This window comes from Blastomyces gilchristii (assembly GCF_000003855.2).
Source record: "Blastomyces gilchristii SLH14081 genomic scaffold supercont1.6, whole genome shotgun sequence".
Classification (NCBI taxonomy): Eukaryota; Fungi; Ascomycota; class Eurotiomycetes; order Onygenales; family Ajellomycetaceae; genus Blastomyces; species Blastomyces gilchristii.
The window spans coordinates 3,263,834-3,281,585 of NW_003101677.1; the positions used below are offsets into that span (position 1 = coordinate 3,263,834).

General features: G+C 36.4%; 2 protein-coding genes across 2 annotated transcripts; both read left to right on the forward strand.

The window, feature by feature from the left end:
- Positions 1–8,938: 8,938 nt before the first annotated feature.
- Positions 8,939–10,092, forward strand: BDBG_04050 (uncharacterized protein; the record flags this gene model as incomplete). The annotated part of the gene is made up of 3 exons (XM_002625945.2): positions 8,939–9,293; positions 9,384–9,431; positions 9,505–10,092. The coding sequence occupies 3 exons, from the start codon at positions 8,939–8,941 to the stop codon at positions 10,017–10,019; spliced, it is 918 nt and encodes a 305-aa protein (XP_002625991.1). The 3' UTR covers positions 10,020–10,092.
- Positions 10,093–12,759: 2,667 nt separating this feature from the next.
- On the forward strand, positions 12,760–16,858 carry BDBG_04051 (uncharacterized protein). Its single transcript, XM_031721519.1, has 2 exons — positions 12,760–13,737; positions 13,796–16,858. The coding sequence occupies exon 2, from the start codon at positions 13,839–13,841 to the stop codon at positions 14,190–14,192; it is 354 nt and encodes a 117-aa protein (XP_031578105.1). The 5' UTR covers positions 12,760–13,737; positions 13,796–13,838; the 3' UTR covers positions 14,193–16,858.
- Positions 16,859–17,752: the final 894 nt, after the last annotated feature.

Below are 17,752 nucleotides of genomic sequence, written 5' to 3' on the forward strand. Positions count from 1 at the left end.
GAATGAGCATTCAATTGAATCAAATCTATCATCAAATCTTTGTATATAAGATTTGAAATAATCATGTTCTAGTTTCAGCTCAATTATAGATGAGAATATTTTCTTTTTACATTTGATTAAACAAGATTTTCACTTGAGTTTTATTTCAAATCTTGAATAATGTATACTCTTCTTTTGTTTCTATCAGCTTTCATTTCACTTGTCTAAAGAAGATTCTTTTATCTTTCTCTTTATAAAAGATCAGAATACTCTTTTTTGAATAGATCTGCTTAATTCTGAACTCTTTTTTGCAGCTGAATCAGCCAATTCATTGCCATGAATATTTATATGAGTAGAAACTCAGTGTAGATAAATTATCAATTTTAATATTCTTCTCTTTTGAATTTTCAAAACAGAATTTAAAATCAGTTCAAGATTCATTTGACTATTATGAATCTGACTATTTCTAAGTCTTTTTAAAGCAACTTAACTATTAGAGAATATTTATATCTCTTTCAAACTATTTTCTCTTTTATAAGATTTTATTTTAATGAGTTTGAAAGCTTTCACTATTACAAATAGTTCAGCATCAAAGACTTTAGATTCACAGTCTAAATTTCAGAAATCTGAGATAAAATTAATATTATCTTCAGTATAAGCAATGTCTGTGTCTAATCTATTTAAATTCTCATTTTTTGAGTTATCTGAGTAAATCAGAATAGAGTCTATATTGATTATAGAGATTCTCTTCAAATGCTGTTCATATTCTCTCTCTTTAGATAGTTTACCTATTTTTAAGTCTATGAGAGATTCAAGCTTTTCTCTTCAGAGAGATATCTTCTGATGATTAACTTTTTCAATATTTAATGAAGAAAATTGATTTTTAATCAGTGAACATAGTCTGTATAGTTGAGAGGGCATTTTCTTTGAAGAATTATTTTCATTTCAATTAAGAAATCTATTTCAATCCAGTTCATTTCCTGAGTTAATTAATCAAAATGAAGAAGAGACTCTTTTTCTGATTATATAATTTGAGCTCATCTTTATAACTCTCAGAGCATAGTTCATACAGGTCTTTTTCAATTTAATAGTAAAAGAGAGAATTGAACAGTTTTTATACATAGTTCTGAAGGAAATTGAGATGCTTCTTATCATACTGCTTCAGTGAGAGTCTGAAGAAGTTTATTAGCCTGAGCTGTTATATGTCACAGTTCTTTCAGTGAAGATTTGAGAGAAGTTGAGATATCAGTGACAGTTCAGAGCGAGAATGTTCTAATCAGATAAGCATGTATAATGTTATAAGTTATTTCATCTTGATCAACTAATATCTTCAGATTCAAGAGCTAATGTTCTCAGTTTATTCAGTAGATGTTTATTACATTGAAAGGTATATCTTACTCTTATTATGACAGAGCATCTGTCATTGAGTTCTGACTGCTAAGGCAGTAGCGTATAGTGAAATGAAAACAGCTTAATAGCATAGATCATTGCATCTGATATTTAATAAGCTTGTAGATGATTGTGAAATACTTGAGATTCTTATAATCTCTGAGTATCTCAAATTTAAAGACACTTCAGAGTTCAGAGTCTTATTCTTCTAGATAGTGTATAATTGTGTCTTATCATAGATCTTATAATTACATTCAGTAAGACTCAGTTTCTTAAACATGAAGATGTATAATTATAAGATATCTTTATCATCATATTGTAATATAGCTTCTTCTGTGATATAGTCAGAGAAATCAGCTTCAACAACTATTTTATAATCAGAATTAAATATTATCAGTAGCAAGGTATTAATGAATATCTTCTTTATTCATGTGAATATGACTTAAGTATCTGCTGATTATTAAAATACTGAGTTCTTTTTAATAAGTTCTGTGAGTGATCTAGTAATATCTGAGAAATTCTGTATAAATCACTGATAGAAGTTAGTAAATCTGATGAAGCTGTGTACATCTTTCACAGTATACAGAGCCTCTCATTCAAGAATAGCAGAGATCTTCTCAGAATTTATTCAGATTTTCTTACCAGCTTCTATGATAAAGTCTAGATATTTTATACTTTTAACTTTAAAATTACACTTATCTATGTCTATCAGTAGTTCTGCTTCTTATAGTTATTATAATACTCTTTACATATGTTCTTAATATTCTTTTCTGAACTCATCAGTGAAGATCAGAATGTCATTGAGATAAGTAGATATAAATTCATTAAGGAAATCTCAGAGTGCTCAGCTAATATACTTCTGAAATGTACTAAGAGTGTTAGTCAGTCTGAAGAGTGTGACTACTTATTCAAAGAGATCATATTATGTTTAGAATACTGTAAGTCACTCATCTTCTTCAGTGATACAGATTTTATAAAATGCAGTGATAACATCTAGCTTTGTAAATTATTAAGCTTATCTGATATAAGCTAGAGTTTCATTGATAAGAGATGAAGAATAGTGATCTTTCTTTATTAATCTGTTCAGTTCTCAATAGTTTACACAGAATCAGAGTTCTTCATCTGATTTCTTTGTAAAGAGAATACCAGCTGTGAAAGAGAAGTTGCTAATATATATGAATTCTTTATTTAACAAATTATTAAGTGTCTTTCAAAGAAGAAGAAGTTCATCTCAGAACATGTTATAAAGAAAGTCTTATAATAATTTAAGATCTTTATTATTCTTCTTTTTTAACTTGATACTGTAATCTACTTCTGAACCTTGTAAGAGAGATAGATTCATAACATTATTATCTTATTAAAAGATATCTAGGTATTCATGATATTATTGAGAGAGTTTTGTATAAGAATTTATTATTATAATATAAGATCACTTTTCTAAAGCTTTTTTAATATTAGTCAGACTGATGAAGTAGATTGACACATGATTCTACTATCAGTGATCTTGTCAGTGATCTTGTCAGTGACTTCTTTTTCAGAGCATTTTATAAGTGTTGATAGAGATCTGTATCAGGTTCATAGTCTTGTGAATATTATCTTTGTGAATTCTATCATTGTTAGAGAATATTAAGCTTCTGTTTTAAGTGTTTAACAAGATATCTTGTTCAGATAGTCAGACAAGTTCTAGCATAAAATTATAGTTCAGATTATCAACTTTATATATAGAAGCATCTTTACATTGATGTTCTTCAATATCTGTGTTTATTTCATCATATAACAGGTGTAAACATCTTTTAAATCATCAAATTCTGTGAGAAGATGAGGTTTTGATAAGAGAATACACTGAAGGTCATAATGTCTTACAACTGAAGATTTAATCATTGTATAGTGATATAGACTGCTATCTATCATGACTTTCATATTATACATGTTATTTATCACAGTAGATACAAGAATTGCATTTATTATCATTTTCTCTTTAAATTATTATTGTCTAACCTTTTTAAGCTACTGCTTATGAATTTAAACAGAAGCTAATCTTTTCCCTGTTTCATCAGAGTGTTCTTATAGTTATCTTTTAAATCTTTCTTCAATACAATGTGATTGATATGAACTGCTGATATTGATCTTTCTTTTAAATGAGAAGATACATAGACTGATCAGCAGTTGAAAGAGATATATTCTTATCAGTTATAATTAATGCAAATCTCTCATTGACATTGATCAGTGACTTTCTCAGAAGTGATCTCAGAGACTCAGAAGCCTGTTTGAATAATGAAAACTCTTGTTTATGTATAGATATTTGAGTTTACTCAGTTCATGACATCTGCATTATTGTTCTTTAATGCAGGTGTATAAGTGACTGAGATATAATATCTTCTGCTGCTGTTCTGTATACTATTAAGCTTGATAAGATAATCATTCAATGTCTGGCGTTGTATGCAGAAGGCTTTATAAGTCAGGTGTTTATCTACACTTATAAGAGCTTGTAGAAGTTTAAAAGTTAATGTCTTCTTAAGTATGCTAATCTTTATTTAATTCTTTCAAGATTGATTATCTGCTTCTAGAATCTTGATATCAAAGTCAGGAATAAATGTAGTAAGAGAAGTATTTCTCTGTTGAGTACTCTGTAACTAATTTAATACTTTCTACCGTATAGTAGTATCTCTAAACAGAATATTAAGAAGTCTGATAATATTATCAGATATATATAACACTGATTCATATGTCTTCATATATGAATAAAACTTCTATCTTATACAATTCTTTAATTGATCATTAATATATCACTCTTGATTAGTTAATAAACTGATGACATCTTAATCTACACTTAGTTTCACAAGTATTTTCAATCTTCATGATGAATAGAGAGTGAGATCAGAAGTATTGAAATATGTAGAAGTATTTAGATATTTCTTCAGTGTTTATATTATCTCAAATTTAATCAGTGTTGAAATTATTTATGTAAAGATTTCTTATTAAGACAATTGTTAAATTTCTTTATATTAATGTTATTAAGTTGCATGTATATTAGCTATCTATTATTATTATAATTTTAATATTACTCAGAGTCACTGTAGTACTATATTTATACTTATATTCAAGAGTTCTTTCATATTATTGATTAATATAGCTATATTGCTTATTAAATATGTGATATCTGTAAAATCAGAACAAGTATAATTGTATGAATATTTCATATATCTAAGATATCAGAACTCTTAAGTCTTTCACTGATATTCTCTTATAAGATGTTTTTCTCTTTATAAGATCTTGTTACAGAGTCAGAGTAACTGATAAGTCAGCTTGTATCTAGAGACTCAGTGTCTGCTTAACTGATCTTTCATTTCTCTATTTCTTATATATTATTATGTATTTAAATATCTTCTCAATGAGTAATCATTTCTAATGAGAAGATGATGAATATTTTTCAAGTGTAAGAGGTCTACACTGAATAGATCAGTATAATATATATAGGTCTTATAATATAAAAGTGGAAAATGTTAGAGAAGGAAAAAGAAGAAAGTATGAGAATTAGTGATCGAAGTGAATATTTATATGTGTATGCAGTGAAGCTTCGCGGCGGAAGAATAGAAATTCTGAAGTAAAAGAATAGAAATTCTGTGAGTTTTTCAGCTGAGAATTCATGATTGAGAGTGACTGAGAATCGGAGCTTTTAGTGAAATCTATGAAGTGTAATGAAATAGTCTATATAAATGATCAGACGCAGCCTGTCACAGAATTCATGAGTTTTACCTTGTCATTCCGACAGTTATAAAGAAATCAGTCAAGTCAGCCATTCTGAAGATAGTGAAGAATTTATTCAAGTGAATTAAGAAAGCAAAGACATGCTGACAGAAAGTAGAAAATCAAAAAATAAAGAGTATAACGTAATCAACCACTCAACGCCCGCGTATACTCAACGCCCGCTCAATCTTCATTTTTTCATCCATCTTCAAACACTTTCAATATGCATCACAAAGCAGTTATACAAGCAGCAATTGATGATTTGAACACACAATTGATTTCTAATTACACTGAGACTGCTAAAAAATATTTAATCAGTTGATATATATTATCACAGTGTTATAGAGATGTTCAAATATCAAGGAAGAAAGTAAGCTCTATTCACTGTAAAAATCTCACAGATTCACAAGAAGAATGACTTCTTTTTCATATCAATTAATTAATAGATTGTGGTTTTCCTTGCATATCTCAACTCCTCATACATAATCTCATTGTTGAGATTCTGAAAGCATCTATTAGAATTAACTGACTGTTACAATTCTATCAGCATTATAAGAATATAATCAAGTTACTCTATTTTTAAAATATCAACTAAAAATATAAGATTGCAGATAATTCAATATATTTCAAGTATTATTTTAATCTTATAATAGATTTCTTTCTTCTACTGATTTCTTTCTTCTACTGATTTTTTACTTCTTGCTAATTAATTTATAACTAGAGGTAAAAATCACTCAATATAATGTTGAATCTGTAAATATTTATAACTTTAATAAGAAAGAATTTCTATTAACACTTATTCACACTTTTAAATGTATTATATTAATTACTTCACTCAAATCAGATTATATAATAGATATTAGTCAGAATAGTAGTTAAGAATTCATAACACTACTTATCTTAATTTATACAGATAAAACTTTACTCTTATGAGTCTCATCTACTTTTATATATTAAGAAGAATTAAGAGATATGCAAGATACTTGACTGAAGAACTTTAATAGTGAAAAGAATCAGATCTACTTTACTACTTCAGAAAATGAATTAAGTAATAATGAATATAAATTAATATGATTAAAGAAGATCTTTGAACCTCTTATAAAAAAGAAAGCAGAATATGAATATAGACTTCTTATATTAGATAATTACTTTTCTCATATTAATATAGTATTCATCAATTATATAGATTGTTATTAAATTCTACTTACTATCTTTTCTTCTTATTCTACTCACTGACTACAGTCACTAAATATTGAAATATTTGAATTATTAAGTAAATCATACTTTAATCAACTAAATAAATAGATGAGAACTGAAATGAGATTTATACATACTATAAAGAGGACTTTTTAACAGCTATTTAATACTGTATAAAAGAAGATAGTTACATCTTTAAATATTATATCTGCATTTACTACTACTGATTTATATTTATTTAATTCAGAATGAGTTCTTAAAAAGCTTATAATACAGTCTTACACTTTCTCAGATATATAATATTAATTAAGAATCTCTACTTCTATTATTAATATACAGAAATTGATGAAGTAAGTTTAACAGTAATAGTATTAAATATCTAGTAATCTCAACTAAGTAATCTGTATGAGAAAAAATCTTACTCTTGATAAAGAGGTTCTTCTAATAGAGAATAGACAGCTACAGTAAGCTCTTAATTAAGAGAGAAGATATTACAAGTATAATAGAGTAATAAGATTACTAGATTCTTTGAATTTATTATTAACACAGTTCTTTTCATCAGTAAAGATACAGATTATATATAAGAAAATGATAACTTCCCAAGCTGTTAAAAAGAATAAGCAGACTTATAAGAAGAATACTAAGTTGTAATATACTATTCTTAAGAAATAGAAGAAGACAGATATCATGAAGAAGAGAATGAAGTGAGAGACAGCTTATCAGATAGTAAAGCAGTAAAAAGATATGAATAAGACTACAAGAGCTACTCAATAGCAGATTGAAAAGAAGCTTAGAGATGTAAGAAAGACTTAAGAGTAAAAAGAGAAGAAAGAACAAGCTGCTGTACAGCAGTAATCACAGTTAAATAAGAAAAAGATTGAAGAATTTAAAAATCCTCTTTCTAATCAGAAAAGTAAACTCTTAACTTTATAAAGAGTGATTAAATTATGTTTTCAAAACTCTGTCAGAATACTCACAGATTCACTACTGAAGAAATCTGATAATATTATAATCTCTACTGATTTAATAACTGCTTACTCATTGAATCTGTCTTCATTCAAGATTTGATATTTCAGGTGAGTTATTAAGCTTAATACACATCTACAGAATTAGCTGTATATTTTTATATGTAATTTTCTATATATATTTTCATTATATAATATATCACTTTAAAATCTAATTGTGTTGTTGAGATATCATTGAAAATATTTTATTATTATAATAGTGAAATGACAGGCATTGAGTATAAGCAGGTGTTAAGTGATTGATTACATTAACTATTATATTAAAAGTCTTAAATACATCTATCAGTCTTATTAAAAAAGTCAAACTTGAAATTAAGAAGATTAAGTTGAATATTGAAAGAGTTAAATTAAAGATTGAAAAGAAGAAAATTACTCTGAAGAAGAAGAAAATTATCATTAAAAAGATAAAATTAAATATTAAAAATATAAAGCTTACTATTTAATAAAAGATCTTGAGATTAATTAATAATTATTATAACAGTTAAAAAGTGATAATAAAGAATCTTACAAACTTGATTAACAGTATTAGAGAGAAAGCACAGCATATTTTCATTAAAATATATGAAATAATAAACTGATTTAAAATAATTGTTAAACTTCTCAGTAATACAGTTAATAAGAGCAGTAGTAATAAGAAATCTACTAATAGTAATAATTCTCTTTCTCTCTCTGCAATTCTCACTAATCTCTTTATTACTATTATTAATTCTTTTCTCTTCTTCTTCTTTAATCTTCTGACTCTGATAAGTGTTCTGAGTTCTTGAACTTATAAAATAATCACTGAAATAGTAAGTTAGAGTTGATGAAATAATTCTCAGATTTATTCAGAGATTAATAATTATATAAACTTTTAAATACTTAGTATCTAATCACTCTGAAATTCTAACTCTTAAATATTAGATAACTGATGACAGTGTCTTTCAGATCATGACTAATCTGTAAATTTCAATTTATAAGTTCAGTGATATGATCAATGAGAGCAACATGACTAGAAATGAAAACTATAAGAGAAACTTGATTCAGTTAATTCAGAAGAATTTAGATAGAAGTATCTATGATTTTCAATAGAGAATAATATCAGTGAATGAGACAGTTTTTAGAATTAGTAATTATATAGATTGGATTCAGTGATATCATTAATATGATAATTGATTTTTTCAGTTTATAACTTATTTATGATAATTTCATCATTCATTCATCATTATACTATGATTTACAGCTCAGCGACCGTGTCGCCGATTGAAATGGTGGAACAACCATAATCCGGTCGTGTAATAGATAGATTACAGATGAACGTTATCCTCCAACACACTATATTCAGCTCTTTGTAGATAGCTCTATCAATACAACCTTCGACTATCCTACAATTTAGGCCTTTGCTCTTAGGTACCCCTAATACTCGTCTAATCTTGATCCCCAACCCATAAACACTGAACGTGGTGTTCAAGCTGGGCCTATTTTCTTTCAAGCCATGTTCATATTGAGCTTTACCTTCCATTCGGCGTTATCTGCATTAAACTAAATATTTTCATTAATAATACTGACAATACAACATTCACCATGTAACCCTTTCCAATTTATAATTAGGGGAGCCTTTCTTCATGCAGAGGCAATGTGAAGCTCATGTCATTGCGTCTCCGCTGTCAGCAGAAATCCAATCCTTCAATTCTCTGATTCCTTCCACACTCCCGCCTAGGCTGGTGGCGGTTTTTGTGGGAGCAACCAACGGAATCGGCGAAAGCACTCTGACGGCTTTTGCCCAGTATGCAAAGCAATCGCGAGCGTACTTTGTCGGCCGCTCTCAAGATGCTGCAGACCGCATCATCGCAGAGTGTAAGGCACTGAACCTGGAGGGAGAATACATCTTTATCCAGGCCGACATCCGCTTGATCCGCGTCGTCGACAACGTGTGCGAGCAAATCAAGTCAAAGAAAGGAGAGCGCACTGAACATGTTGGTTCTCAGCGCGGGAGTACCACTCCTGGATCGCAGTGGTAGGTACTAGCCATGTAGCATCATCCAGCAACTCAGCTAACGGGAACGCTAGAAACCTGTGAGAAAATTCACGCGCTGCCGGCATTAATCTATTACTCCCGTATGCATTTCATCACCAACATGCTGCCTCTGTCGCAATGGCTCGTCCCTCCGCCGCGTCGTTACTGTGGCAGGGGGTACGCGCGAGGGACTTTTGGACTCAACGGATTTCCCCGCTTTCGGACTCCCGCTCAAAGAACTTCGTGGACATCTCGCCTCACCGGTAACCCTTGGCCTTGAGGCCATAGCCAGGATGACCCCCGATGTTAGTTTTATCCACGGCCATCTAGGTTTAGTGGACACTCCAATTTTTAGGCATATGCACGGCCAGCCTGGAAAACAGTCTCCATTCGAGGTTTCTGTGGTGCCTATCGAAGAGAGTGGCGAGCGGCATTTGTACCTGGCCACAAGCTCACGGTTCCCGGCAAGGCAAGGCAATTCTGCCTCTGTGCCGCTTCCAGATGGAACTGATATGTCTATTAGTACCACGGGGACAATCGGGGGCGGCGTCTACTCCGTAGGGTCAGATTGTGAGACTGGATCTCCTGATGTGAAGAAGCTGTTGGCTGAACTACGCGATAAGGGGATGATTGAGGAGGTGTGGAATCACACTGAGGAAGAGTTCAAACGGATATGTGGATCACAGTGAGAATAGTGGTCCAATTTTCACACGTATCTGTGTCAAGGCAATCGTTAGTGATATCTCTTCGCTGAGAGATTTCAAATGAGTAAAGTAAGGAGAACATAAGGTAGCTAACTGTTCCTATGGTTGTGTTTTGATCAAACTTTGGTTTTGAGGAATATCCCAGCTCGTACTTTAGCCGATTACAATCTCTCATCTAAATAGATATCTATGTTAGATAGTTATCATTTCCCTCCTTCCGCTCAATGTTGTATCGTCTGTTAGTTCAATAATTTCTCACCCACCCCTGTGTGCCAATGAACTTCAACTTTTCAAAGCAACTTAGCACGGCACTTATGCTGAATGATAGGCTAATTAAGGAGAGAGTAATAAGCTGACAGTGTCCAATAATGGGCGTCCCCAAGTATCCAACATTCCAGCACTGGGAAAGAAAGTTGGTGGTAAGAAATTGATTGGGCGGCCTCTGCATGGTGCTATTGATGGAATCCTTCGTAAAACCCTCTTTCAGTAATCAATATCATCCTAATTAGAGAATCCCGAATCTCGGCAAGTCCACCTTGGGAAATTTACTAGCTTGAACGCTCTATTCCTGGTAAATGTAAGCTGTATAGACGTTACTAACTCTCAAGGTCTTGTCATAATTGCCTTTTTGAGACGTGAGCCTTCCCCCTTGTCGGCGTTATTTTGGGACACTAATCTTTTGCCACTCTGGAGCTGGATGCAAGGCAGACTTCAATCAAGCACTGACCAACGCTACCAAGGTTATTGTTCATGTCAACGCAGACAATGCGCACGTAACGCAATCTAGATTGCCCGAGGTATGCTCCGAGATTGCTATTGATGAGTTTAACACGATTATTCAGGGTATCAGCTTCTTCTGTATGATTGATGAGTCAACGCTGACGATTGAAGAATGATTACGAATGATGCTTGACAGGGACCGGACTGAATTAAGGTTGGGCAATGTGGTATCCATCCCCGCGATAGAGCGGTCAACGACTACTCGGAATACTGTTTGTAGCTGATCTCCAAACATCGAGGGTACAAGGAAATATTGGATGGCCAGAACAACGCCGTTTCGGAGTAATCTGGCCCATTAACTGTGAGGTGCTCGTTGGAGCCATAGATTTTGGCTCTAAAATGTTTTTGCATCTTGTTCTTCCACTTGTATATTTCCAAAAAGTCCTCCGTTTAGGCGGATGGTTTTTTCGAAGTACGGAGTACCCGGATACCGAAAACCTTACCGTACATTTCATGCACCCCTCCCCGCAAAATAACAAGACTGACAGTGTGAACGTTGTAACCGACTTTATTCATGTTCAATCCGAACTCTTGTTCGTCAGGAGCAGCAGTCCCTCAACGTTACACTTGAAATGGCCACAAAAGTAAGCGGCAGATGTCCGTAATTCAAGATAGAAGCGGCCATCATTTACCATATCATACTGCCCCTAGAGGTTCGAAACACAGGCCCCCTCTGCTCGAGAAATCCCTCCATCTTACCGCTAGATCAACCACCCAAATCCGAGGTGGCTGTGCAGGGCTAGATTCGCAGTTGATTGATGTGGCTGCAGGTGTGGTGGTACGGTACGCTAGTCTAAATTAGACTTAGGTGGGTCCCTGCCAAGGCGTAGGGCTGACCAAACCCTGGAGCCACGCTTTCGCTCGCCAAACCAGCCAATCAGCAAAACCTTGTTTCAACCGCAGATTCTAAAGCTACAGCTAGGGCCAATTCCTGAAATAGCGCGCTGATGCGTGATGCGTGATGCGAACAGACATCTTGTGCGACTGGATTTGTAGGGCTGAAGTGCCTTCCCTTTCAGGAGAATTCTCTATCGCATACCTCAACATATCCTTGTATCACAAATACACCACCTGACTCCTTCCGGCGGAGGAAGATCGAGTGCTACGCTAGCTGCTCCTCCTGTCGTAATCTTGAAGTGGCAAACTGCATGAGGGAGTACATAGTGGTGATCCCACTTGCATGGAGGAGGATCCAGACGTTACCAGTCTTCTTTACTATTTCATTTCTCTCCAAAGCTGTTTTGTGCCTTGTCCCCTGTCCCTGATGCGGAGTGACTTCCTTGCGGAGCTAATATTAATGATGGGAATCGAATGACAAGCAGGATATACAGGGTTGCTCAAATCAGCCCCCAGAATATTCCGAGCATTTCACGATAATCTGCATTGCTAGAGGGAGGTGTATGTTTGCCACCCCTTCATTCTGTCAGGTTAACGTCTGTTAGTTAAATGGAGATCTTGAGGCTTCAGCGCACAGCTCCGCCGACGGCGGGGATGTATGGGTCCGTCGGTTTTCTCTACCGAGGTTATTTTGTATAATTTTATTCTGTTTCTATATGAAAATAATGGAAAATGCATTCCAGTTTCTCCGGCTTCTCTGCTTTGGTCGTGGGGTCTCGCTAAGTATTTCTACTAGATTGAGTGAACGGACGGAAACAAAATCTGTCAGATACATGGCTGTCAAGTGATTTTTGCTTGTCTACAGTGGTCATTTTTTGATTCAACCCGTAGATTAAAAGCAAACTCCTGCCCTTGGGTGGAATAATATGGCCCTTGCAATTTTCCCAAACTGGACTCTTGACGTATCAATAGGGATTTCTTCTGTATAATTTGACTCGATAGAGCCACAAGAAAAAGAGCATGCGAAGCTTTTTCATCCAGTCATCAGTTCTGGAATCCAGGCCATGCAGGAATGGCCCCAGCTTAGTTGCTCCGGCTACTGCAGTCACGTGTCCCACATTCTGTATTGATATAATACACACAATACTACAGGTTAGCTATGAAGTGTTTTAATCTTGTAATAAGCTCTTCAATAACAACTTCTTTCATTAAAGAACCTCTTCTCTTGTTCAAATACTCAATATCTTCAAGATAAATCAAATACCTGTCAGTACGAAATCCATCAACTGTGATGAGATCCTTTCCAACCTCTATATCAAGCCTTAGAATGCAAAGATGACTTCCTTGATCTTTGCAAAGATATACTACTCTGCCTGCTTTTGAATTACGTCACGAAGAATTTCTAGAATGGGGAGAACAGTATAACCATAATCACCAATATCGATGCCAAAATGATGGAAATACTGCCATGGGATCTGGAATTTGAATATCATGAGAGAATACTTTTGTCTCCTAGACGGAGAGAACCCGGCAATATCATCATTGTGAGAGAATCCTTTTTGCCTCCAGTAAGGGAGAGAGCCCCCACAATATACTGCGAGAGAAATAATCATAATCATGATGCTAGGCCACAGTGCCTATACAATAGAACTGACTATGAGAATGAGACCCCGCAGTGTCAAGACAACTGAAGAAAGGGGGGGGGGTAATACAATACAGAAAGGACAGAACGTTCTCCTTGCATGTTTTGCATGTATTTTTGCACATATGGGTCTAGTCCCTACGAGGAAACTAGATGCCAGCTTTTGTAATTAATTATTATTGTGTTTTTGAAGCAATTGGCAGTGAGCAGATAGGTGTGTGACACTGGCTGAGAACACTTAAAGCAATGTTGGTTAGCTCCCCGGCGGCTACTCCAGTCACGTGTCCCACTCTATCTATGTAGAGAACCTCGACTAATATTTAATACACACAACATGGTCATAACTAGGTTAGCAGACAAACAACCGAAGACAGAACTGTTTAATGCTGCAAAACTGTATATCATGTAGCTATTCTTGCTCCATGCTCACGATCCCTAGGCTAAGTCAGTCTGACACCAGCCTCAATTAGCTAACTACTAGCGATATGCTGACTCGTAACAGGCCAGCGTTGTGCCCCGTCCGTTACTATTTCCAGGGAAGCGGGATGACACTACCAATCACTAGTCGGGCTAAGAAGCCAAGGGTGCCCCCCCGGCAAGCGTCTGTCATGGCCATATCGAGGGCGCTTTGGTTTGACCTTCCAGCCTCATCCTCCCAATTCGCCCCACGGGTAGGGGTAGTGCCCGAATCTCTGCGGACCGCCTTGGTAGAACCATATCGGATGATTATTATATGCGCTTTAGTACTTCCTGCTTCCTGCTTGGTTGGTGCGAATGGTTTCTTGGCAAGCGCACCACGTTTGTTACAGATCGCTAGCAGTAAAACGAAGCGGGAACAGCCACACTTCCATATCGTGGGTAACCAACGAGCCAACGATGCTAACAAAGGCATCCGCTGAAAGTCCTGCCTGAGGATTTGGCTGAAATGTGGCCCCTCATTGTAACAGCATTCCACCATTTCAAGATGAACTGGCTTGGCCTGAGCACTTATTTTCGGGCATGTCCGCGATCCGTTTGGCTATGCAGGTGACGGCTAGCGGGACGTTGCTCTGTACCCGCACATCGAGGATCAATCAGTTGCCGGCGGCCAAGTCGACCGTTTCCCATCCACTCTCCTGTGGTAATTTTCAACCCCTCAGGCGGAGCATGATGCAGGATCGGTCCACGAATTCCAAGCCTTGGAAGATTGCCTAGATGGTTTTGTCCCCTTTTTCCCACTCTAGACCTGATTACGACTCATTCTCTCCTTGTCCTAGGCTTCCACCCGACTAATAGATGCCTTGGGTGTATACTTTCAATTGGTTATATATGATGCTGTTTGTCACCTCTAACACATCATTTTTCTCATTTCAATCCCCATTTATACCCACTTATTCATTTCAATAAAATATCGCTCTACTCTTTAATTTCTTTTGTCGTTTTCTTGCCATTATACCTGTCTTGTTTATTTGGCGCTGTTTTTCATCCCCTTTGGAGCATCTGCACCTGCAACTACGCCACTTTCCACAGATCTAGTACTCTGCCGCATTTCCATCTCTTAGCTGTCGAGAGCTTAACCGTTGAATTGTTCCCGCTGTATCGCAAAAGCTCCATCAATCCCGCTTTTGCCTGCATATCGCAACATCCCCCCAGTTTATTCCGGACCTCCCAGTTGACAAACGACAAGAGAAGCGAACAGACTTTTAGCAAGATGTGCTACCAAGTTGTTGAAAGGTACTCCGTCTGTCGCTGCCTCTATCACCGTCATGCGGTAGACCCGTGCGAGGCATATGGTCAACGCGGCCATGTAGTACAAGAGAAGACAGTCCTTGTTGGCTACGCGTGCACAGTCCATTCGGCGCGGGGAACGGAGTCCAACACCTACCCAAAACCTACCATGAATTGTCCTGATTCTGGCTACTCTAGCTGCAAAGGCCCATATCTTTAGAACCCGGCTTCTCCCGACTGAAGCAATATTCGGGCAAGTGGGAGATTGGAAGTCGGCGTGGAGAGAGAGAGAGCAAGTTTGGGGCGGAACGGGCCTCGATAACCCCCCCTACGTTACCTGTTGGGATATCAGGTATCTTCACCCAGCTGGGAAACTTGCTAGAGATGACTTGAGTGATCTGCGCTGTGCGCTATCGCTTTCAACAGCTCTAGCCTAACACTATGATCAACCTCCGCTCTTCTGCAATGTCGAATGGAAGTCATTCTGGGTCCTATTCTTGATATGAACTTTTACAGGAACACAGGCTGTTCCTTCTCTACCTACTCCGCCAACTTCGCCCACTGTTGGTATCTCATCACTCTACTTCTCCCTTCCTACTTCGAAATTGAACGAAATTCGATACCATGATCAACGATTCTCGCCGCCATTCGGTCGACTGGCTCGACTGCTAATCCTCACGCGTCACGATATATTCCGGTGACTTCTTCATAAATCTCGTTTCTACATAAATCTCGTTTCTACAGTTATTTTTCTTTTCTCTTTGTTTTTTCCTAGCTCTCAACGCATAGCGTGCTCCGGGAGAGCCGCGGTATATCTCGTCCTTAGTTTCTGCTTTTTAGCCTAGCTTGATTTCTGTCATTGTCTATCTCCTATGATTTAACTCGATTTGATTTTGTCTCTTTCTTTTGGCTTGCTTTCCAAACCATAAAAACATATAGAAACACAGGAGAGATGGAATTGGTGGGACGAGAGAAGGAGCTTGGCTGCAAAACCACTTACAATATCTCCTTGCTGGCCGAGGACGATAGCAACTCCTCCTATCTGTCTTTCCCCGCTATTCAGTAATTGGATGAACGCAACGAGTCAACGATGTGTATAACAAAATGAGATGTGGGATGTTTGAAAAGCAGGAAAGGAAAAGCAGCACCTGAAAAGCTTTTGTTCTACGGACTTGTTCTCATTTACTTTTCTACAATCTATCTTCTGCTTGGTTCTTTGATTGGTTCCTGTTTATTTCTCCCACTCATTTAATCTGTAATAGTAGTGTTACGATCTCTGCATTTCCCTCTTTCTCTCCTTTTTCCTATTATGTGCTTATACATCACTATCTTGACCTACTCGCTCGTTAAACCTAATACTATAGCGCAGGCTCGCTGGAAGTTTCTACCCTCACCTCGCCTGTTGGTATTGACTACCACTATAACTTGGCACGGGCGGAATGCAGCGCATTCATTATCTCCATGTGGGCTGGTTATGTCCATAGCTCGTGGCCCCCATGCCGAGCTTAGTGTCCATTGAGTCATGTCGCCGGCCCGATATTGGAGTTTGAAAGTCTTAGTCTCGGGGAGAAACCTATCAGGCTCCGGAGGAGGACGGAAGAATGATAAGCATTTCACTGGGGAAAGAACAGGCCCCGGGTCGACTCTTTTGTGTTGAACCCACTTAATGCTGGGAGTGTGGCTTGGATTCCTTAACCTACTTACGCTGGCTGTGAGAAGGCTATGGGGACGAATAATATTTTCCTTTTATTCTCCATTCTTATTATGATGGGCCAGATGAGTCGTTAGAAAGAGACGGAGGGTTTATTTAAATATAGACATGCTTGAATATTTTATAATACCCCTGCCCGGTCTGGTTTTTTTTTTTTTTTTTTCAATTCCCGACAACGCTTTGGGGTTTAAATATAGACCCTTACTGTCTATGTCCAATTAGTGGGCATTTGTGTTTGTGCTACATATCATTAGGTGGCGATTGGATTTTCAAAATGCGTAATATATAAAATGATAACTTATTAGGGATGAAACTTGGTGTTCTTACATACGTCTAGAGATATTAGAGCGCTTTGCAATATTGAATGAAGGGCATATATTCCAGTCTGATATCCTCCTTTCGGCTGGACTTTCTGTCACAATACTTCTATGCGTTAGTTCCCGTGCCCACGGTCCGAGATATTAATATTATATGGAGCCTGGACAGGCTCACTTTCTAACGGGATTTCTGACTGCATTGGAACTGAACTGTATACTGGATATTTTTCCTCGGCAAAACTGAAAGGTACTGTACATGCAAGTGGGAAATTGATAAGTATCCAAGTCACCCAGGGATCCTGAGAGCTTTGGATCTGCTAGTCTACCAAGGCTTAGCACCGGATTGCCTTGTTACAAGTTGGCGTCTGTCCTTTTTGATCATAATTTCTGAACTTTGTCTAAATTGATACCCCCCCACTTCACCGTCCACGTAGAAACCATCAGCGACTCCTTTGTTGCGACGGAGAACAAGCATCGCGTGAAGTGTCATAAGAGTTTCAGAGCAGAAGCTGCATCATGCAGAAGCTATGTCACAAGATGACATAATGTCTAGGGCATTTTCAGGAGGCTTTATATCAACGAGCATAACCTTATCCATGTACAGTTCATTGAGCTTATTGTAGAATTAGTTAGTAATGAGTTGGTCAGAGGTAGGTGGCAGACAAAAGAGAGGACAAGATGGATGTCTATATCTTAGCAAGTATTGGCTTTGCGATCACAACAT

Excerpts from the sequence above, each read along its gene's own strand:
- BDBG_04051 (XM_031721519.1), top strand. The coding sequence starts at position 13,839 with ATGACACTACCAATCACTAGTCGGGCTAAGAAGCCAAGGGTGCCCCCC.